General features: G+C 39.1%; 1 protein-coding gene across 1 annotated transcript in view; it reads right to left on the bottom strand.

The window, feature by feature from the left end:
- The window catches only part of LOC143369799 (furin-like), a 431,604-nt gene that overhangs the window by 53,003 nt on the left and 354,404 nt on the right, over positions 1-24,197 (bottom strand). Inside the window, exon 4 of the mRNA XM_076814185.1 lies at positions 23,677-23,722. Within this exon, the coding sequence (XP_076670300.1) occupies positions 23,677-23,722 (46 nt within the window). The remainder of the gene's footprint in view (positions 1-23,676; positions 23,723-24,197) is intronic.

Raw genomic sequence — 24,197 nt, 5'->3', positions numbered from 1 at the left:
GTTCTGGACCTCATTTGGTTATCACAGAGCCTTTCTAGTTTTCGTCCACTTTCGTTTTTGCCCGCTCAAAACTTCTTTGGGCTTTTGCTGTGGGTCGTTTAATCCGCATGTTTGACACATACTGTCAAACGCTGTGCAATTTTCAAGGGCCCAATAACCACATAGCTTACATCATAGCCGGTCTTTTTTTTTCGTTTCGAAATAATTTTCTCCGCATCCTCTGCAATTATTAATGTCAGAGGCAGACTCTTGAACGGAATCACATTTATTGCCAAATTTTGTTTTCTTAGAGGACTTTTGTTGTTTTAATTTTTTTCGCTCTTTGCCCTGTCACTCATTTTTCGAGTGTTAATATGTGTTTGCGACGGTAATAATTTTCCCGGTTGTTTGATCGTACGTATTCCATCACGACTCTCTGTTGACTAACAATTCAATATAGCGGATAACAATTGCCAAACGCGCGTGGGCTTCTTTCATTTATTTTCAGGAATACGTATGGTATACGGTTTTGCACAGGTTTGCCCTACGTGTTTGGCACAGGGAACGAGTTAAAACCACCGGCAAAAAATTGTTCCCTACGGTACATGGTACATATTATGTTTGTTGCTTATTACAACGCGAAGAAACATTCAGCGATCCTGCATATTTAATATTGTGTTCACGGTTAAGCTCAACAATTCCACCCCCATATAGCAGATGCGAAAAACCCAATATTAACCTTTCATTCCATTTTCTGGGAAAACTCAAAATTTTATTACATTACAACACAATCACAGCCCGCAGCCCGCGCAGATTTTCCGTGAACCGCGCACTTGCCAAATCAGTTTGCCAGCAAGCCCCACGAATCGTGCCTCAGTCGCCAACGAAAATTTGTAACCAACACGTTGCAACATCACTTCCATATGCAGCGGCGATTTTCATTAAATTTTCTTGAATTCGCCTCTTGCAGATACAGATAAAACTGATAACGAATGCATAGGCTCAATAGTAAGTATATACAGGGTGTCTGGATATTAGCTGGTCTCCTTAGGGGGTGATTCTACTTTGAACCGCCGAAAAATTAAACTATTTGTGAAGATTTTTTTCTCAGTAAATGCAATACCTATATAATGAAATAAATCTTTTTGGTATTTATTAAGCTACTCTTATATTATACAAAGAAAGTTAAAAAGAATTTTTGCAATTTGTTTTAATTGATTTTTTATAGTGTCAATATGGCACCTAAAAAAGAGGTAGGCATGTTCACGGCGTAGGTGATTTCTCGGCTCAGGCTTATCCGAAACAAAAAACTTCAAAAGATTCTTAATCTGTATGAGTGTCGCTATAGCCCCTGGCTCGATTAACAATTTTTGTTGAAAAGTAGGAAAATGGGGTGGGTTTGAAAAAAAAGTTTGCCAAAACACGCAAAATGATATTCCATGAGAAAAATCTCGGTTATTTCTCGACAAAACATTGTTGATTGAGCTAGGGGCTGTAGCGATACTCATGCAGATTAAGAATCTTTTGGAATTTTTTGTTTTGGATAAGCCTGAGCCGGGAAATCACCTACGCCGTGAACATACCTACCTCTTTTTTAGGTGCCATATTGACACTGTAAAAAATAATTAAAACAAATTGCAAAAATTCTTTTTAATTTTTTTTGTATAATATAAGAGTAGCTTAATAAATACCAAAAAGATTTATTTAATTATATGTTGTATTTACTGAGAAAAAAATCTTTACAAATAGGAAAGTGAAGACAGGCACAGCCCAACAAAATTTAACTTTGAATACTTACTTGTGACTTATCCTACAAATAGTTTAAATTCTTTTTACTACAAAACGAATACAAACGTAAAATCATCATCCCTAAATAGAGCCTAAATATCGGGTGGTGAATGATGATGTCGGTCTATTTTGCTCGACTCTTAAAAGCTTCCAGATTTAATGTCTCGATGAAAGCAGATAATTTAATATCTTGGCATATCTTGGAAACCGCAACTAAGAGACTAATTATTATTTATTGTATACAAATTGGCTTCTTGGAACCAGCAATACTACTTCGAACTTGTAAAAAAACCGGCGGTTATCTTGTTAAAACCTGCGCAATTTAACGTAAAATTGCTCCTGCTTGAAGTGACACACCCCTTTTCTCTTCTTCACCTCGCTATGTATTAGCTACGTCCGAATGAAATCCGCCACAGGAAGTTAAATTCCCGTGCTCGGAGATGAGGATTCCCCAATTATCTAGCAGCTTTCAATTGTCAGGGTATAAAAAATATCACGTCATGCAACTTGGCCTTTAGAATCGAATAAAGTCAAGATAAAATCACACGTGACGAATAATTCTTTCATACTCCAATTCTTTGCTGCCCCTAAGTGTCCTGAGTCACACAGAATTCTATTTCTTACAAGAATATTCCACGAGAGAGTTCTTATACAAATGGTCAACTCTGTTTTCTACCCAAACACAAGTTTACTACCAGTTCCTTTTTCTGGCAAGCTCGAAATTACGAAATTGAGTCTGTTTTTTAAAGTGTTTCTTAAAAAAATGTTATTTTTAGGATAAAAGTGGTGTCACTCGATTTTGGTCCAAAATCACAAATTCAACGATGCCCTTTTAAGTCAATTACGTGTACCAACATTTGCCGCATCAAAGGCATTGCGCCTCTACATTGTCTCTGTTTAATTGCGAAAATCTACCCATATCACCGTTTGCAATATTATGAAATTCTTTCGCAGCCCTTGAACCGTGCGACGTGGAGATGCTTCGGATGACTGGCATCTTTGGGCGTTCTAACTTTACAGATTGTTAGATAGCTTCGGTATATCCGTTCCTCTGATATTCGAGTCCTCTTGTTCGCCAGGATCCAGATGAAAGATAATAGTGTGGATAAAAGGGGCACACAGTATTAAAGAGGATCCAACCGGATCATAAACTGAGAACTCTTTCCCTTTGTCGAAGCGTCAGGTTTCTTTCGTTACTTTTAATTGCAACAATTATTGCTCAGCAGAGAAGAATCGTCGGAAACGTTGATTGTAAGCTAAGAAATATCTGGTGAAACGCTCTGCCTATTTTCTGGCGTAAAAATGAAATTTACTCACCGTATTAGTAAGGAACTTTGTTAGAAACATCATGTAGGCGAAAGCAGGGTGATAAACCAAGGTCTACGTAAAAGAAATTTATATACAAAAATGAAGGTGAGAAATCGCAGGAGTAAACTTACTTAATGTTAGATTTGGTTTGGATTTCTAAGATTGTCAAAGTTTTCTAGGAAAAAAGACATTGCAAAACAATGGAAGAGAAAGGGGGATGTAACATTCTGTTCCGTCTACCGTTATCACAGCTTTGTCTCCACAAGTGATCGAGCCTCAGGACCGGGCGTAATCAATTTTGGAGACGAGAAGTCTATTCGACTTGCCTTTGCTCCCTGCCGAGGCGAGTGGTTAATTTCACCCCCTTCGACTGAATTTGGGCAGTAAACAAAAATTGTGGTGTAATCAGGAGGAAATCCCCTACATATTCACAAAGTTTCAGAATTTTTTGAATTTCCGGGTTCGAGATCTTCCCTTGTTAGCTGATAATAATCTCACAATGCAGTTTTATCCTGTATTTTGTATTTTTTTAAGAGCGCGTTTAATGTAGAATATTTTACATTCATTTTATGTAAATATTACATTCATTATAAAGTTTAAATCGATATTTAGAAATAAATTGATCCTGTTTCCGAAATCGTACCACTACCATCGTACTAAGGATTTGAGAAGAGGTTATGTCATATAGGTTACGTACAATTATCATTTCATAGGTGGTAAAGGAATCTACCACCGCGGGAACGGTGGCGCTAGTGTGCATAACAAACATGGACGACGCAAGTATACCTTTTACTATATGTTTATATGGATCCAGTAGTATAAAAGTATATTTCAAAGTTTTCTCACAGTAAAAAATGTTGACAATTCGTTTGGACGCAATCTTGAAATGTGTACAAGCAACGCCGTCATCGAGAAATATCATCGAAGGGCAGAATTTCGTAAATTCAGGAATGATAATTGTATGCGGTATAAGCGATGAAACAGAAGAGACGAGGAGTATAATATATGCGCTATGTTTGCACACGAGTGCGTTAACTTCTAACCCACACACGATTACGGGGAAGTTCAAAATTAAACGCTCAAATAATAATTTGCCTGAAGAGGTTTATATAGAGAAAGTGGTATGCTCCTGCAAGGCTGGCAGTGGCCATGCATGCAAACTTTTTTTATGATTGTCCATATTGCTTTTTTTTTTAACTGCCTTTGAGCAAGTCTTTCTTCTCTTTTTATTTTGAATGCTTCTCTCTGTTTAAGAGTTACAGATACTGGAACTGTTTTCTTTTTAAAACTCGCTTGGTAGCATCTACATCGGGAAAATAGTAATTATTTTCACGAAAATGTCGAGCAAATTATTACATCTCTCGTATCATTGGGGATATTCAATTTTCTTAACCATTCTGCTCGTTTATCAATCACTTCTAAATTTCTAAATAATTTTTTTCCTGCAATTTTACTTGCTCTACTTTTTGGCACATTATGAAAACTTAAATTGAGATTACTCTTTATTGCAGAGTTACAAATTGCTACACAACACTTTTTTTGCATACAGTTCGTCGATACTGTGAAAATTCCATTTTTCCCCGAGTTTTGAAGTCTTTACCAATATGTAGTAGCAATAAATGATATACTTGCGTCGGCCATTACTATTAGTTTGCGTCCCGACCGCTAGTGTCGCATACTAATGTTCTACTTCTTAAAACTCGTTTGCTAACATCTACATCGGGAAAATAGTAATTATTTTCACGAAAATGTCTTGAGCAAATTATTACATCTCTCGTATCATTGGGGATATTCAATTTTCTTAACCATTCTGTTTGTTTATCAATCATTTCTAAATTTACAAATAATTTTTTTCTTGCAATTTTACTTGCTCCACTTTTTGGCACATTATGAAAACTTAAATTGAGATTACTCTTCATTGCAGAGTTATAAATTGCTACACAACACTTTTTTTGCATACAGTTCGTCGATACTGTGAAAATTCCATTTTTCCCCGAGTTTTGAAGTCTTTACCAATATGTAGTAGCAATAAATGATATACTTGCGTCGGCCATTACTATTAGTCTGCGTACCGACCGCTAGTGTCGCATACTAATGTTCTACATCCTAAAATTCGTTTGCTAGCATCTCCACTTTTTGGCACATTATGAAAACTTAAAAAAAATTAGTAAGGTGTACCCTTTTATGCACAATTACCCCTGTGTCTTTTGAACGCATTAATTGCCGAAGCTAAAATTTTATATTTGGGGTCTTTTCACACCCTTCGTAATACCCACCAAGTTTCATCTCGATCGGCCACCGGTCCCTTTCGGAAGTACAGCCCTCATTTTATTGAGGAACAGTAGTATTATGTAAAAGAATAATAAAAAATAATGTACGGTGCCAAGAATATTCAACATATGTAGGTACATATAATAATAATAATAATAATAATATGTACTTATAGTTACGTTATTTTGTACCACATACCTCATTAAGGGTTAATAAACACATAGTTTCAGTCAGAGTTCTCGCATCGGATCTATATCGGTGCTTTTACCTGTTCCATCATCGTTTCTGTGCGGAAAAGTAATACTAATCCTACATAATATAATAAATGCGAAAGTGTGTGTGGATATTGGTTACTTAATCACGTCGCAACTACACAACGGATCTTTCTGAAATTTTGTATACACGTAGTCTAGAACCAGGAATAAGATATAGGATACTTTTTATTCCGATTGATTGCGCAGTTCCTCGACACTCTGTGCAAATCAAAGTTTTACCCGGGCAACACCGGGTACTTTAAGCTAGTTCGCGATAAGGGAAACAGACATTGTCACCCTGCAAATGGGGCTCCAGAACTACGAGGCTCGGGGTGTAGTAAATAACAGCAATAATTTATAGCGGTAACAGGCAAGCATTCCGTTGACGCCTTCGCTTTCTGCAGACAATCGACCCATTTAATTTTCTCTGAAATTTATGAATCCCTCCCATGGCATACCGTTAAGGAACTACTTCTCGATCAGGCACTAATTCTTTATCAGTTCATGAAATAAATCGTTCTTTCAACTTTATGTCAGTAAATTGTTTGAAATAATTACTAACATAAAAATTGACAATTCAAAAATATATGTGTTGTATGTGAAAGCAGTTGGTATTGTTAGTTTTCGTGAAAATAAATGTGTAAGGTAGCCCACTTGAAGGAAGCCCCTGTCGAACGCCACCTCTTACTGTTCGAAGCAAGAGATCACCATCGACGCCAAAGTATTAAAGGTTATTGTCACACATTTTGCTTATAATAGTTTACTTTACAATGTAGTGCAAGAATTTTAATATTATATGTATCGCCGGGAAATAGATTGTCGACGCTGGTTAGCCGTGGTTAGCTTCGCGTTGGCGCCACTCGGCTGGTTTGGCGCTGCCGTCAGTTCGCGCACACATTACCACCGCTCCTACAGGCGTTTCCCCCTCCATCACTTAGGCCCCATCGCTCCTAACTCTGGTACCTCCTGAAGTTCTGGGACCCGGGCAACAGCCGGGCGCGCAACTGTTCCAATGCTACCCGTTGCGAGAGCGTGAGAGAACTGCATGAGTGTGCGTCCATGTACGAGCCTGCATGGACGGCCGCACACTAGTGCAGTTCTCCCGCAGCCCATGCTGTGGTTAGCAACGTAACAGTCCCGCGCTCGGCTGTTGCCCGGGTCCCAGAACTTCAGGAGGTATTTTGCACCGTAAAGGGCAGCCTGCTCTAGTACATACGCCTGCCTTAAGGCGGGCACCTGTTTAATCCAGGAGTTGGGCCCTATAATTTTTTTAAAAAATTCTCATTTGCCAGCCTTAAGAGTATTGCCCCGCCGCACATATGTTCCTAAAAAACATGTCAATCTGACGTTTCGATTTGACGGAAATCTAGTTTATAAAAAAAAAAATGAAATTTGATTTTGGACCTGCTGTTCCATAGTTACACATGCGACCAGCTCGTGTTGGGGGATCAAGAAGATTAATTAATATATTAAAATTTATGAATGTTTTTCTATTTATTTTTTTGTGTAGTCTCCTGAGACAGCATACTAAACGTGGGTAATACAATTTTTCTATGAAAACTGTAAATTATTCCTGAAAAAAATTCTTAAAAATGGCTTACTGTTCCGACCGTCACAGTGGTGTCCCCCGGAAACTTCTAACCATAAATGGCAGCTGAATGAAATCAGTCCGCGAGAGTGTGGGCACGAATGAAGTTTAGAAACCATAACGAGTAGCAGAGGACTAAATCTCCAGTTCCATTCTTCGCGCAGAATGGCGCAGGATGGACACTTTATCGCGGTTTCGCTTAACGCTAGGACGTCGAATATCACCTACAGATTTCGAAAATCGCCGGAGTTCTCGAGTTAATAGGACAGATATGGCCCATATCGAGGATCGATGCCTGGAGTCTTGCTGCATCGTCGCCGTTCTCGCGGTTTTTGAAATGGACCAGCTCCTCCATCGCCGTCGACTTGAACGGGCGGTAAGAAGAATAAGGGGTCGTGTTAGCGGCAACATCCAACCTGGGTTTACGACGCGACTGCGGACTTTGCTCATTTTCAGTTGCAGAATTTTGTCTTACTATCGCCACGTGCTGGTGAAAGCGGAGACATCGTGGCAGGGAAGATTAGGGTTTATTCCCGAACGTCTGGGGTCCTCGAATTCCTTGCCCTAAATAGCAAGTAAATGTGCCATAAAGCATGGCATATTAAGCACAGTAGGTAGCACGATAAAGCGGATAAAGCAGTGTTCGACGGATAAAATGGAAATCAATCTGGATTTTTTTTAACTGATTGAGAAAATTCGTGCAGAAACTCAGTACTGCTGTCAAACTTCAGTCGGCTATATACATAGTCATAAGTCAGGTTCGCCGTTCCACTCTGTCTGCCGAGAAGGCACGCTGGAAGCGCAAGTGGAGAAATGCCGCGATAATTTGGACAAACTGATGTGGCGTGCCAAGAGCGAAATGTGTGATTGGATGCGTGAGCGTACGGAGTGTGAGAGCAAGCGAGGATGAGAGAGAGAAAGAGTATACATGACACAAGTGTGGACACCGAAAATCTGTTTTCTAGGGCAAACATGTTGGAACCACTCTGACTTAGTGTTGTACAAAGCTCGAGTCTTCGAAGCTTTAAGCCTTAACCTTAATGACTCAGCCTTTAAGGCTAAAATCATATGAAGCTCGAGCTCTCGAAGTTCGAGGTTCAAGCATTGAGGCTCAAGCCTCGAAGCTGAAGGCTCTTGTGTTTAATAGTAATGAAGTTAACTCCAAGTCCTTGATATTATATCTTATTTTGTGCAACCACTATTGTAAAACGTTAAAATTAAACATAGAAAAAGATGCTCTTTGATGGTTCCACCAATTGGTTGGATCCGTGTTTTAATAATACAATAAAAGTACAGAACTATACAATAGTATTTTTTTGTAAGTGTAGTCATTTGTGACAAAACTCTTTGATAAAATTATGATAAATCACAAAAAGAACAACACAATCACTGTAATATAAATGTCAGTATATTATCTGGTCTTCTTATAACATTTGTAGCGTTCCTGCTCACTACATTCTTGGTTTGAACGTTTCTCAACATCAAATTAATTGATCACTGTCGTACAACACCAGTGTACCGACTGAGCTAACCGAGCAGATCATATAGGCGATTTAACCGATTTTCGAGCTTGAAGACTCGAGCTTTAAAGGCTAGAGCTCTCACGGCTACAGGGTTCGAGCCTTAAGGGTTCGAGCCATCAGAGTTTGAACCGCGACTCGAGCTCTTGAAGCTCACGGCTCGAAGCTGATTTTAACAACACTACTATGACTGGATAGTTTGTTTGTTTGCGAACAAGTGATTAGAAATTAATTAGCAAACGTAGTCACTTTTCGTCAGGGTGCTGGTACATTACAGTTCAAGAAGCCAAACAATTGGCTTCTTAACCCTTAACTGGTATACTGTTTTTTCAAACGTAACTGTTATCTTGGGGTCGTGGCAGACCCCAAATAAAAAGGGACACAGAAATTTGTAAAGTCGACATTAGATGAACCTCTATGAATACCTATTTTGTTCGTAGGTAATGTATAAAATAACAGATACGTAGAAAGTTAAACTATTATGATGAAATTAATTAGAAATTCAGTTTACAAACTTAGACAACCAAATATTTTGCAGCGAACCTTGGGGTCATGACTGACCCCAGGATACCAGTTAAGGGTTAATGTATTTTTAAAGCTTGTGATGTTCATAAGCATTGTGTCAAAGAGCGAGCCTCAGTTTCAATTTATTTCTTTATAATTAATTGAAAAATACCTGCTGCAGTTTCGACAAAAAACACTGCCTAGTACCCTGAAGGATTACGTTTTCAAGATACACGAACACCACGTTCTCCCTGGTTCGATTCCCGTTGACAAGGAGTGGGTCCTTCATTTAACAGTCGATGCACAAAAGCTCGAGCAATTTTGCGAGCGGGCATTAGCTCGAGCGAATCAAACAACGCGTCGTTCGAAATTCTATAGGGACACGGTAAATGTTCGTCATGAATCATCGTGTCACGCGATCCTGGATCCAAAAGCCGAAGGGAAGGAGGAAATTGAATGGAAAATCCATAGGACGATGATACGCCAAGTGGTGGCCGGGTCTCTTTTAATTGCTACCAACTGACGTCGTTGACTTTTGTTCTGCCTTTTTTGCGGCTTCAAGAAAATTAATGACCGCGCCTGTATTTCGGAAGCCATTAATTCCGCCGGTCACAAACCGAAGTAAAAGTACGCCGCGGTCACGGTGACTATCGAACAATTATTTTATCTTCGCCGCGAGGAAGTAACGTTAATTGCTGGCCGCTTAAATCCAGCATGATGCATACGCGCTCTATACATTACACACGCGTGCACGCTGCACTGCGCGCGAACGCGAGGCACGATTTACGGAGCGAGATCTTCTTGTTTCGATAGCACCGCGTAAAATCTAGCAGATAGAACGGTGATAAGCCCTATCTCGCGATATACCCTTTCCTCGCTGTGATAAGCGGATGTTGTAGGAGTGGAGAGTACGATGTACCATATGATGAGATTGTGACGTGAAATACCACATTTCGTGCGAGACACTTATGTTATAACAGTCGCAGTGTTTCATTGTATTTACAGTAAAAGCTACCACCCAGTTTTAATCTCATGATTCTATTAACCGTGATCTTTTATTGTTTTTTTTTTTGGGTGCAGTAAGTTGGGTTTCTGTTAGGGTAAAGAGTAGGGGAGACCGGGGCAAAGTGAACCCCGGGGTAAAATGAGCTTCCTTAATTTATTCTTTAATAATAAAATATTTTTACAAATTTTGCTGACGTAATAAATATATGTAATACGACAATGATAATTATGCACATTCAGGTATTGAAAAATGGAAATTGATTTTAAAAATTAAAAATGAAGAGACTTCCAATTGTTTTTTTTTCAATATAGCTTTTTGGATAAATGAGTCTTAAATGTGTTATTTTAACTCCATTTTTTTCTGCGTGTTTGTAACAAGCTTATAAACATACATGTACACGCGTTTGAGAAAACGTTAATCCTAACATTATTAAATAATTAATTTTCCACTGAGTACACATTCGGGGCAAAGTGACCGGGGTAAGCTGAGCTGCAAAGAAAAGATGCGCGAGTGATGTGCGCAATGATTTTCGACCTGGACCTCTTTGTTCTTCCGACTACTTTCCTTATATCTTGGAAACGAAGAGTTTTCTCAACATGCGACTTAAACCACTGAAAAGAGTATTGAATAAAGTACCAATTAAACAGTTATTAAATTTTTTTATAACAATTAACTTAAAAACATTGAAAAAAGAATAAATAAATAAATGTAAAAATTATTAAGTTATGCATCATTAGAACGGGACGATTTTTTTCCTATTTTTTGGCGCAAATTTCGTTTCGATAATTTATATAGGTTAAAAGCTATAGACAAATGTCACCAAATTCTTAATTCCAGACCACTGTGCGGCGTGGTGGTTCCAGCGTCCTCGCAAATAATTATTTTCAATATATAAGGTAATATAAATTCATTTCATTCATTACGTTAATAAACGAATTCATTTTTTCATTACGTCAATAAATGAATTCATTTTTTCATTACGTCAATAAATGAAAAAAAAATAGTTTAAATAGTTTAAAAGTTCTAACAAAGTTGATTTTATAATTATACCCTTCATTAAAACACGTATTTTATTTCTGCTCACTTTACCCCAGAGAGTAGCTCATATATGGGGTAAAGTGGTCGATTTTACCTTTTTTGCGGCGTTGCCGCGTCAACCTTTCAGTCAGTTAACCATAGGATCCAAAAGCGTGAAGAAACAGACGCTACTGCCATCTGGCAGATAGCATCTAGCTGGCCGCTAGCTAACCGGGTCTTTGCCCAGAGATGAAGAAATCGGGCGTAAATGAGGCATTGAGAACAAACACGGACTAACCCACATTGAAAAAAATTACTTTTTCCTATTTTATATGATTAGTACAACCTCCTAGTGGAATGCATTATTGCTACTAACTTAATTTCGCAAAAAAATGTGGGTTAGTCCGCTTTTGCTCTCAATACCCCAAATAATTTGTCACCGAGCAACTAATTGTAAATACAAATATATAGGCAACTCGTAACAACGGTGATGCTTCCTGGCATTTACTTTGGTTAACTACCTATATCGCTGCTTGGCATTAATAGTGGCATCGCTCGAAAAATGTCCTTTTTTTGCACAAATTGATTCCATAGGTATGTACAGTATTTTTAGCACGTACCACGGCACGTTTGAAACTTCATTTGTTTGACACCAGAGGGCAGACAAATTATATGAGTAGTGTTCAACTATTAGTCCGATGCAAATTTGAAACTGCTTTTCCTGTAAAATTTGCTTTTTTTTAGGTACGTCAGTATTAATGCCAAGCAGCGATACAAGGTTTCTTCCGTGATATGCAGCCATGTAGGTATGTTAGCTTCATGGACGTGGGAGTTTGCTGGAGTTATACCAATTGGTAGCGAAAGGCTTTCTTTAATGTGTTATGCAGTAATTAATGATTTTTTTTTAACTCTTATAATTATTTCCTGATCTAGACAGAGAGTAGCTTTTCTCTTCCTTCCCGTTCTTATTAAATCTTCAGCCTTTCCCGTCTTACGTATCTGTTTTACATACTATCCTGATGCCTCTCTTTGCGTTTAATAAAATCTGACGTTACTTGCTGCAACGATTGACCTTCCATTCTTCTTTGTACTTAAAAATATCTGTATCATTTTCATTGCAGATAATTCCTTTATTTTCAGCATTCTATGATTAACAAATTATTTTTATTACGTTTATTCAATTAAAAACATTCCTTGAACTTCCAAATACTTGATAAAAAATGAATACTTAATCATGACAATTTTGTAATTGTTTAATAACTATTTGCATGCATCAACTTACTTTCCAATGAATTGAATATGCACGATGCTTTTTGAAAATCAAAGTTACAACAATGCACTCGATGTTTTTCAGCTAACACTTCGTGAACAACGGCGGCGATGTCATCGCTTAACGTAAACAATAAAGGGGCCTCCAGACGCTGATACATGTTGCAGCGAAACATTGATATATGCACCTTGCATCTTGCTCACCCTCCTGGCTGGTGAGCAAGATGCCAGTTTCATGAAACCTGGGAGTTGATGCATGTGTCAATGTTTCACTGCAACATGTATCAGCGTCTGAGGGCCGCTTAAGAGTGAGCTAAAACAAAAACGAATTGAAACATTATAGGTAAGTAAAATGGCAATTTTCTGAAACAAAGCACCGTCGACATAAACACCGACGTGAATGTATGTTAATGAAGCATTTTTTACTCACTACAAGCCCCTAAAGACCTCGTTTTTTAACACCTTGTACATGCTGGACGTTCAAAGGCTACATAAGTCTTAGCATCATATTCAATAGCTTTTGATATATTCGGATTTAAAGTGTGTGCATACATAATCAGTGTTAAGGATGTATCGGACGTACAATATTAGTCAAAAGTATATTAAATTTGAAATACTTGAATATCTACGTGTTGCGCATATTAAATCTAGATGTAAGGAACTCGAACGACAATTGGAGTCTTATTTTCACTCCTAGAAAGGTACTTTTCACTTCCCAAATGCTTTTTCAATTTTCTCAAGTTATAATTTATTTCCTTAAAACAGGTGTAGTGAAAACAATTGAAACTCGGCAGATATTTTCATCTATCCATGTACAAAAGAATTGAAAACATTGGTACCATTTCTTCAACATTTTTTCAGCTGTTTTATCTGTCAAGATTGTCTCTTTCCATAGAAGATTACGTGTGAAATCGGTGAAAATTAAAATCGTTGTAACACAGCAACTGTCTAGTGAATTCGTTTAAAATTTTTGGAGCACATCAGGAAGATTACGAAGAACAATCTCACAAATTGTCATCAACTTGGTACCGTTTTGAAGGTAGGTCCGATACATCCTTAAGTTTTCGAGCGCTTTATGTATGTGATAACATCGTATCGCTAGATTTTGATCCTAGCGAGTTCACATATATATTAAAGAAAAAGTTGAGTTGCTCTTTCAATTAATTTAGCGTGGTGCCGAGTTGTTGACTAGAGAAAGTGTTTTAGAGTTTAACTTATCCATGTATGGTCCACGTGTTCGCTATCTCCACTCTGTTGCGGTTTTAAAACAAACCCAGAGTTCTATAGTACAGTGTTGTCTGCGGAAGAAGTGTCTATTTCCTCATTACCGGGGGAAAGACACAAGCTTGTGGCAGGAAGAGTCAGTTAATTTACAAGGGATGAGAGAAGAAATTAGCTGGTGCAGGAAGAATGCTCGCGGATCATTCACAAGCGCGTTTGCCAGTGGCACCTGTTCACTTGCAATTTTTTTTCTCACAACTTATGACTTTGTGGGTGACGGGAAAGTGAATTACGCAAGGGATTGCTGTAATCGTAGTCTTTATTAAGACGGTTGACGTTGGCGGTTGAGTCGTCCGCACCGCTCTCAATGATCGACTCGTATCGACTGCCTTGAGGGTTCTCGGCGTGGATCTTTGGGGACCGTCGTCTCTCGCGCCTTACAGGATGTTTATCCGATCGTATCGACGACGATCCTCGCCGCTTTCAGAGAACTCTTAAGCCGCGTATTCACCTGGGCATTCGCTCCGAATGTGCATTCGGCGTGCACCGATTTTTTGCTCGTCCGGTGTTCGGCGCGTGTTCGAGGAGCGGAACGCGTACGGTGCGCGTTCAGCGCGCATTCGGCGAGCATTCGGCGAGCATTCGGCGAGCATTCGACGAACAGTCGGCGAGCAGTTGGCAAGCAGTCGGCGAGCAGTCGGCGAGCAGTCGGCAAGCAGTCGGCGAGCATTCGGCGAACATTCGGCGAACATTCAGCGAGCCTTTGGCGCGCATTCGGCGAGCATTCAGCGAGCATTCGGCGAGCAGTCGGCGAACATTCGGCGAGCAGTCGGCGAGCATTCAGCGAGCAGTCGGCGAGCATTCGGCGAGCAGTCGGCGAGCATTCGGCGAGCAGTCGGCGAGCAGTCGGCGAGCATTCGGCGAGCATTCGGCGAACATTAGGCGAGCATTCGGCGAGCATTCGGCGAGCATTCGGCGAGCATTAGGCGCGCATTCGGTGAGCAGTCGGCGAGCAGTCGGCGAGCATTCGGCGAGCAGTCGGCGAGCAGTCGGCGAGCATTCGGCGAGCATTCCATGCGCATTCGGCGAGCATTCGGCGAGCATTCGGCGCGCGTTCGAGCCGATCCGCTTGCTGGCGATCCATCAAAGCGCGCATTCGGATCCGAACAATACCATGAAATGGACGCCGCAAATTTCACTCAACCCCGAACGCGCACCGAATGCGCCTCCGAACGAGCAAGTGTATACGCGGCTTTAGGCTGCGACGTAGCGCGACGCATCGGCGCCGAAATTCGATGCGTTGCCGATATCACCGATGGCCAGGCTAAACAGCGTGGTCGTACTGAGGCGGCGTACTCATTGCACGTGTCGCCACAACTTTCTACAAGTTGCAAGGCAATTGTGATCCATTTCCACATATCCGATCGACTTGAAACTTTACACACACACACGTAGTTCCGATCACAATACAATATTTTCACTAAAAAGCATAAAATAATTTATCGATTTTTTTTACAAAACAAGCTTTTATAGAATTTAATGCAGATAATAAAGATTAAAATCCTCGACGACTAAAAAACAAAAAATAATTTATAGTAGACTTTTTTTTAAAAACAAGCTTTTATTAAAATGTATTAAAATGGAAAAAAATATTTTGATATCTGCCTAAATAACTGCCTTAGAAGAATTCCCTCGTATGACTAAAAATAAAAGCGTGGGGCGTAAATATTGAAATGTCTTTTTTATATAAATATTTATAATGCTCTACGTATTTTCAATTCAAAATCTGTCCTGAGATCTAAACAGATTAAAAGTCAAGACAAAATCATGCCGTTCAGCAATTAGTTTTTGCATAACTTTTAATATTCAATATTTACGCCCCAAGCTTTTATTCTTAGTCATTTAGACCGGTATCAAAATTATTTTTGTCCTTTTTATTCTGATCGGATCTAGTTGGGACGTCAGTGCATTGGTTCAAATGTTTGCACTTTTTTTTTAAACTTGCATTAACCCGGATAACACCGGGCATTTCAGCTAGTATAATATAACGATGGATAATGACAAGTTTCTATCACTGACGCTGAAGAGAATGTTGTAACTGCGGTTTGATGCGCCTTGGTAGAGTATTAAATATCTACTGTACGCTGATATATACTTTCTCTAGACCCGTTCCACTTGTTCGGATGTGTAACGAGGAAAAGAATCAGCCGATCAGATTGCTGAACCCCGGTTTCGAAGCCGGAACTATCGATTGTTTGAAAGCTATTACAAGGTTATTGTACGATATTAAATGAGCTGTCCAGCCTGCAGCCAGATTCCTTAGTCTCAAGTGTAGTACTAAAAAATAACTGTATTGCAATTAAACGAAATTCATGACGAAGTGCGCTCGATTCCGTTCGACAGCCGCGTACGCCACTTTCTCCGAGTGCGTGCGGTTGAAAAGTGACCATGTGGAAAGTGAAAACTCGCTCGATGTTGCTCGCGTACGAAGCAATAGGATTCGCTTTCCAGTCCTCTCACCCTCGAGTCAGTCTAGCCCATGGTTCGTCACGGTTGTTGCCAGTCTACAGTATATCAGACCAGGAAAATGATTACCTGCTGGAATGCTAGTCACTTCGTAATCAGAGAAGCAACGTTTATGGACAAATACGAGAAACCTACATACCGGGTATTTTAACACCAACATCAACTGGTACCAGACAGGTTAAACATTCATTTGCTTGAAGAATATGACGAACTTGAGTTCTGTGTCCTCTTTATTGAGGAAACATGATTAGGTACCATTTGAATCTTTGAGATGGAGCATGAAGCGTGGGGATTATATTAGGACAGTGACTATGTGCTCAGGGATCCAATTTGTGGACTAACTTTGATAATCTCAGATCGCACTTTATCTGACGCATTGGGAATAAGCCCCGTTGCGCACTTGCGACAAGTTGCCGGCCACTTGGTCGACTAGAGACCAGAAACCTTTGTTGTTCGTCGTGACCAAGTGCGTACGAACTCATATATCCCTGTGTACCTCGTGGTCGTCGACAACCTGGTCTGTATAATGGCAAGCATAGTGTCCTGCAATTTATAAGACACCAGCAAGAACTGTGGTTTCTTATCCAAAGATGAAACGACGACACCGAAGGCGAAGCACTTTTCATCGAGAATGGAAGTCTCTGTTTCTTCAAAAGTTGGTATGCATTAATGATTTGCCATGTATGTAGGTGTAGGTTAGCTTTAGCCCCGTTGCGCACTTGCGACAAGCGACTTACGGTTACGCCGGAGGCGATGGGGCCAGAAAATCCCTCTTCACGTTCCGGAATCAATCAATCACCATCTCGATTCGGGGACGTGTTAACACTCTGTAAAACCGAAAATGGGCACACACCTCTACACAACCTTGCACAGTTTGAAAATAGTCGGAACGTTCGGGTAACTGAACTGTGAACAGTTTAGAATAAGAGCAAACCTGAGTTGCAAATTTTCACTGATTCCTACCAAATATTGAAAATTATCTTTCTTCCTTGAAGATTCAATGCCCTACAACACAATATAAGTCTAGCTCTCTAAAGTTCCATTAATCATAAATCTTCGTCGCTAATAACAACTTAACCCTCGGAAGACGAATGGTGGATATGGTCACGTAAGACGAATGCAGGGTCAGCAGTCTGACCCATAGCAACATATTTCTATGGTAAACGGGTTTCACGAAAAAATCGAATATAAAATGAATTAATCCCACATGAATAGGCAATAAAAAATACATAAACAAAAATATTCACGTACAAATATTTGATACATAAAATAGGTGTATCTCCTGTATGATTTTTACAAATAATGTTACTGCAGCTTAGGTATCTTATACTATATTTCGCCACTGTCGTCACAAATGTAACATCGTGATCGACTTCGTCAGAGTTGGATCAAAATGACCCCGCATTCGTTGTACAAGGATTAAGCGCAGTTGCTGCGACGTTGAAATACACAAAAAGAAGCGGTGATAATATATCCGATTTCTAAGCAGGAGTCTTCTCACTGGAAGACACGACCATGTCACGTCACCCCGGAAGCAACAGCTTAATCTAAACACAGGCGTTCCAATTAGAAAGAGTTACGAAATTAAACAAAAAAATAAACAAAGAACTTCTAATGAAATTAACGTTAAGAGCACTTTGTCCAAAGTACACCACCCCCTGCTTGTCGAAGTGCCCGTTCTATATGAGCGGACTGTCCCCGCCACTTTTTCGCTTATTCAACGCGAATTTACAACCAATGAGACATCCGTTACAGATAATTAAAATATATATATTTTTTATAGAACTTTGTAAGAATAATACCGACGGATTGGTGAGATTTTCCCGATAAAAATAAGTCCAAACACGATACAATTCGGTGTACTTTCATTTACACTTAATGTGTACCTAATTCATATCTAGGTACATACAAAGGCGCGTGGGACTGGAAACTTTGAATTGCGTCGTATTTGAACCGATTCTGATCGGGAGAATTTCACCACTTCGTCGGTAATATTTTTACGAAGGTCTACTAAAAAATATGAGAAATTTTAATTCCCATGCAGTTGGTGACTCATGCCGCACGCACGGCTTGCGGCTGTTGGCTGCCAGGGTTCGGCCGGGGGTCTCACGCTGCTGCCCTATTTCACTCACTTCCAGTATATTCACTCTCCTTGTCGAGTAGCTCGAGCGAAGACTCAACCAAGCGTGAAATAATGAAGTGGTAATTGCTTGCCATTTCCCCGGTTGTATGACAGCAGTCGGTCCCTACCAGCGCACGTGCAAGTGGAAATGACTGTATACAGGTACGTTGTCATAAGTCCCGTCATTCCAGCAGGCACCGTTGTTATATTATTTTACGCGTATCAAGCCAGGGAATAAAAGGCGGAGAAATGAAAACTACTGTTGTTCATACTGTTGAACTGGATAATTAAACAGGATAATGGAATTCCGAAGTGGAAATTCCGACGTAGCGAAAAATTTCCAAAGGGTTGGCGCCGATATTGCGCTGCTGTTTATTCGCCGGCTATCGTTAAAGTGAATGTAACAACAAACAACACTGGCGATGGTCGTAATTGATTGCACGCAATTTATATAATTGCTATTAACTGCTAAGGCTAAATAGATTCGAAATAAACCTCTGAATTCGTCCGTTCCAACGAAACTTCATTGCCATATTCACGCGCACACGATTAAAAAAGTAGCGTGCAGGTAGCTACGTAGTTTGCAGTTGTAAACAGCGCTCACTGACGGCGTAGAAATTTTTTTAAATTTTACCAACGCTTGATTTTAGCCATTGAAAACTAATTTTCAATTTGTGACGATGGTGTTAAAAGCTACGTGAGATTACTTTGGAGTCGCAAGGCCAAGAGTATTTCAGAATCTCTAGGCGCAAAACCTGTCACATCGGCGACAAACGCCCTAACTGTGTGTTAGGCAGTCTGAACTTCGACTTCGTCAGTACCTGGATTGGTTCACGTCAATGGCATTATTCTGTTGGGTCAACGAACTTCACCTGCAAAAGGGAACAGCAGAGAAGGAGACAAGATAGGCCTGGCTTAAGCGGCAATAAATGACGCGAAAAATAACGCACGCGTCGCCAAACTACTGACTCATCGCATTTTCACGATTCGTTCCCCTTTTACTGACGATCGAACATCTCTCACAGCCCACTAAACGGAAACATTCGTTATTCCAGATTTGGGAACGTCCCGTGCCGCGAAAAGAATTACCGATTTTTCCATTTCCACGACGACTTGGAAGGATTTCCGGATTACGATCCGCAAATTCAGCTAGTTTCGCGGAGGACGTTAAAAAACTCGGCTGATTCAGAGCATTGTCAAATGGCTTCCGCGGAGTCTGTCATTGATGTGGTCTCGCGTTTGCTAGTGGACGTGAGGGAACGTTATTGCAATTTGCAATAGCGGAACGAACGGGACGAGTGCAATAAGGTAAATGTCCCAGTACCTGGACACTAGTGTAAATAATACTGATTATTACATTTAATATTCGCTCTATCCATAAAATAACTATTTTATTCAATTATTCAGATATTTAATAAAATATATTCATGTACATTTTTTTTTAGTAAACTTGTAACACTCGTAATAAAAATAAATTTTCTTGAACTCTCCAGTTTACACCATTTTAGTATTGTTCTTATCTGATTTGCTAAAGAGTCTCTACTTTTTCTTCAGCGAATATAATTAATAATGTTTAGTATATTGGTACAACTAATACATTTTTAGAAAACTGGTACCTTGTAGTATTATTTTTTTATTGCAAGATTAAAATTAATGGTCCTATTAGTTTTTTATTCGCGAGTCTATCTACTGGTACAGTGAAATTCCGGAACGGCCCTAAACCTGACCATGTGTGCAAACTGTGAAATAAGTACGAGTTATTGTTGACTCAATATTAAAATCGTTATTTAACACCTTAGCAATTATTATAATATACATAATCTTAAAATTAATCATTTAATAATAGATTGTTTTTACTCAAATTTGTTTGCTGATTAAAATAAATTATTTATACAGAAAAAATATGCCAATAGGAAAAACTATTGTCTTGTTTTCTTTATTTAATTTCCCTAGAAAACATCCAAATTGCTGATGTTTCATCATGTGTCCAGGTAATGGGACAGTAAAATCGGGACAGCGGGTTAAGCTGTCCAGGAATTGGGCCATCGTAAGGACTATGAATTTTCAATATTTTACAAAATTATTCAATTCAATAACATGTTGTTTTTTTTAATGATAAAGTACACGCAGTGCCCCACGTAATTGCAAAATCATTTTTATATAAATCGACTTGTGTAACTGCAAAATTCTCAATCGCGTTTCCCCCGTACCTTAAAAGTCCAAGTATTGGGACATTTACCTTAACCGAAATAAAAGTGGAATTGATAGAAATCATTTAATCAGGTGCCGAAATCCTATTAGCACTTTCAGTAGCGCAAGGTTTTGAGAAATGCCCCTGTAAGTTGGTCAGACCTTTCCGAACGATCGTATCTGTTGGAAAAGTTTTGTATAAAGCGTAGAAAGCGAAATCCTTGCTCGGCTTGTTCTCAGAGCAACCACTCTCGGATAAAACTTTCGATGCTCTCAGATCGCCAAAGCATGCCAAAACCACGCACAGGATGCATATCTATCGGCGTGCAAAACGCGTCGACGCTATTCAAGGTATTAATGGTATTAATTGGAATGGACATTTTGTTGGTTTTTTTTCTGTGCTTTTTATTCCATAATTCTGGAGTACTGTATTAGGGTGGCCTTTATTTTAAATCTGCGAATTCTTTTGCTCTCACCCCCTAATATGGTACCATTTCATGATAAAATAATCCTTGAAAAAGATTATTGCAAGCGGACAACAGGAAAGGGTGCCGACCAGGCCTTAAAGTTTAGAATTCATCAATGGTTTGAATTTCAAGAATTTCTCAAAAATGGTAAGCCCTATCAAAATTTTGTTAAAATAATATTAAAAGAGCATTCAATTTTCTACAATTGCTGTACATATAGTTTTTTCGTGCTTCCAACCATTTTTTAGATAATAGCGTTTGAATATAGAGAGGTCTGCGCTTTGCGCGTACAGACAATACGTCACGCCGCACAAGTGGTCTATGTTCAAACGCTATTATCTAAAAAATGGTTGGAAGCACGAAAAAATTATATATACACAAATTGTAGAAAATTGATTGCTCTTTTAATATTGTTTGAACAAAATTTCGATACGGCTTACCGTTTTTGAGAAATTCTTCAAATTCAAACCATTGATGAATTCTGAACTTTAAGGCCTGGTCCGCACCCTTTCCTGTTGTCCGACTGCAATACACTTTTTCGGGAACTATTTTTTTATCAAATGGCACCGTTCTAGGGGGTGAGAGCAAAGAAATACAAAAAAAATTCGACACGTATACATAAGGGCCACCTTAGTACTGTATTTGTGTAAACGCACACTGAAAAATTGGGAGAAGGGTGGAAGAATGTTACATCATTAAATGGTATAGAGTGACCTGTCCAGTGAAGGAACACTGTTCATATCATACGAAAAATTAACACCTATCGCGCTCTTTTCACGTTGAAGTTTATGCAGTACTTCTTTATTAAACTACTTAAGTTCTTTTTAAGTACTTCATTTAGTTCAAGGTAGGTCTTGTTGATTTTGTTAGGAGTTCATTCATTGGTTATGAAACTTAAAAATGTTCATTCACTGGACAGGTCACCCTATGAATGATATTAAAATCATACAATGCAGAAAAACCAAAAACAAACTCGACTTAACTAAAAAAACGAATCTAGAATATACGTAAACAGATTACTCTCGGTCCTCGTAATTTTCTGGTAGCAAAGTAATGTAGTGCCAATTAAAACACTACACATTCTATAACGGTGTGACGAGTCTGTGCTTAATTATATAAAGTATAACATGTTCATATATGATTGTCCATCGTGTGTGGTGGATACAGATGTTTATTTCGACTGAAATGTTTATAATAAGAAGTGTTTGTGATTTCTATAACCGGAAAGCATTTATTTAGCGATCTATTGAAAAGAAATTCGCTCCATATGTGGACTGTAACTTAAACTTATCAACCCGCAACAAGAGATTGTTAAAAGGAAAGCAAATCAACAAAGTACCAATCGACTACGATTCTCAGCGCGATAATCAAAAACTTCCCGAATGTAATTTCAAACACAGGAAACGAAAAACCAGAAAAATAGTTCCATGAAAAACCATTCGTCGAGAACATTGCGTTTCTTGCGAATCACACCTGACTACGAACGTCGACTCGTGCATTCTAACGAGATATATCTTCTACAGAAGATCCTCCTGGTAAACTCATATCGTTGTTTCTTGGTCGATTTCCCAAGTGATGATGTCAAGCATTAACCACCTACGGTTCAACTTCAAGTATAGTGTGATATTGCTATTGCACCGTGCCTTTAGTTGTACCCGAACGCCAACATTTTACAATTACACGTTTTACACTAAAAACCAAAAATGGTCATTGACGATTTCTTCCTTAATTCAAAATCAATATATACAGACATACAAGGTGAGTTGAACATAGAATTGGCAGGTAAAAGTGTCTGTGAAAAATTGTACAAGTTTTAGAAATAACATAACTGATATTTATGTTTTCTCTATTAGGTATTGAAAATACGGCTACATTACACTGTTACGCAATCTCTATTGCATATTTATAAGAGCTGTGTATGTTTTTGCAAATATACCAGTACGCTATATACATATAGTGCACGTATAGTGCATGTATTCGTGGCACTATACAGGGTGACCCAACATTTAGGAGACATGAAATGACATCGAAAAGTCCTTTACGTTTTGGAAATCCGAGGCTTCGTTCTCGAGATATCAACAGTTGAATATTAGCGGCGCAACTTCCGGGCCGCGCAGTTTAAAGCCGAAACAGCTGAGCGCGGAGCAGTGACACAGGCCCACGCATACAGTAGAGCCGACCGCGCTGGTTCAAACCGTGAAAATGAGTTAACGCAGTCGGCTCTACTATGTGCATGGGTCTGTATCTACGCGTACCCCCTGCGTGTGCATGCAATTGGTCACTCCTCCGCGCTCAGCTGACTCGGCTTTAAACTGCGCGGCCCGGAAGTTGGATCGTTAATATTCAACTGTTAATATCTCGAGAACGAAGCCTCAGATCCCAAAACGGTAAAGGACTTTTCGATGCCTTTTTGCGTCAGGACATTGCATGCTCCGGGAAGTCCTTGAATTTTAGGACCATCGGTTTAGTTATACACCATATGTGACGTATCGAGAAGGAATGGATTAAACTATCGCAAAGCAATATTCACTTTAAATCTTATCTCTGTTGTATGAGAAACAACTATTTAATGAAAATTTCTAACATCTTTCCTGCGTCTCTTTATGAATTCTAATCATCAATTAGATGTAGTATAAAATCACTTACGTGGCTACCGTGACCGCGTTCCGTGATGAATAGATTTGCAACATACCTGCAAGGAAAAGAAACTATCATTAAAACTAAATACTATATTCACGCTTCATTTAATGGTTATTAAATATAATTGTCTGAAACTGGGTTAAAATATCTCAGAAATAAGTGGTAAAATTTTAGGTACGTATTTTGTTCGTGTTGGGGACGAAGAAAGGCCATAGGGCCATTAATATCTGAATATTTTCTATCATAATTGTAAACCCTTTTCTCTGCTGTAGAGTTTCGTGAGAACGACTACAAGGTTCATTTGGGTTTTAACCTACTTGGACAAATATATCCATTACATCACAGTAAAATATTAAATTGGACGAGTAAACTCATCATAAGATTTGGTGCAATCACTAAGTATTACATGACGAGAATCATAACAGATTTGTACCCTTAACCTTTAGAGGGCCAGCCACTATAGTGGCCACCGAAGAATTTGGATACTTTGCCTGCCATTTTTGTGGTATATATGCCTAAATTTTAAG

The sequence above is a fragment of the Andrena cerasifolii genome, chromosome 6 (genome assembly GCF_050908995.1).
Source record: "Andrena cerasifolii isolate SP2316 chromosome 6, iyAndCera1_principal, whole genome shotgun sequence".
NCBI classification, from domain to species: domain Eukaryota; kingdom Metazoa; phylum Arthropoda; class Insecta; order Hymenoptera; family Andrenidae; genus Andrena; species Andrena cerasifolii.
This window is presented reverse-complemented; position numbering and strand designations above follow the sequence as displayed.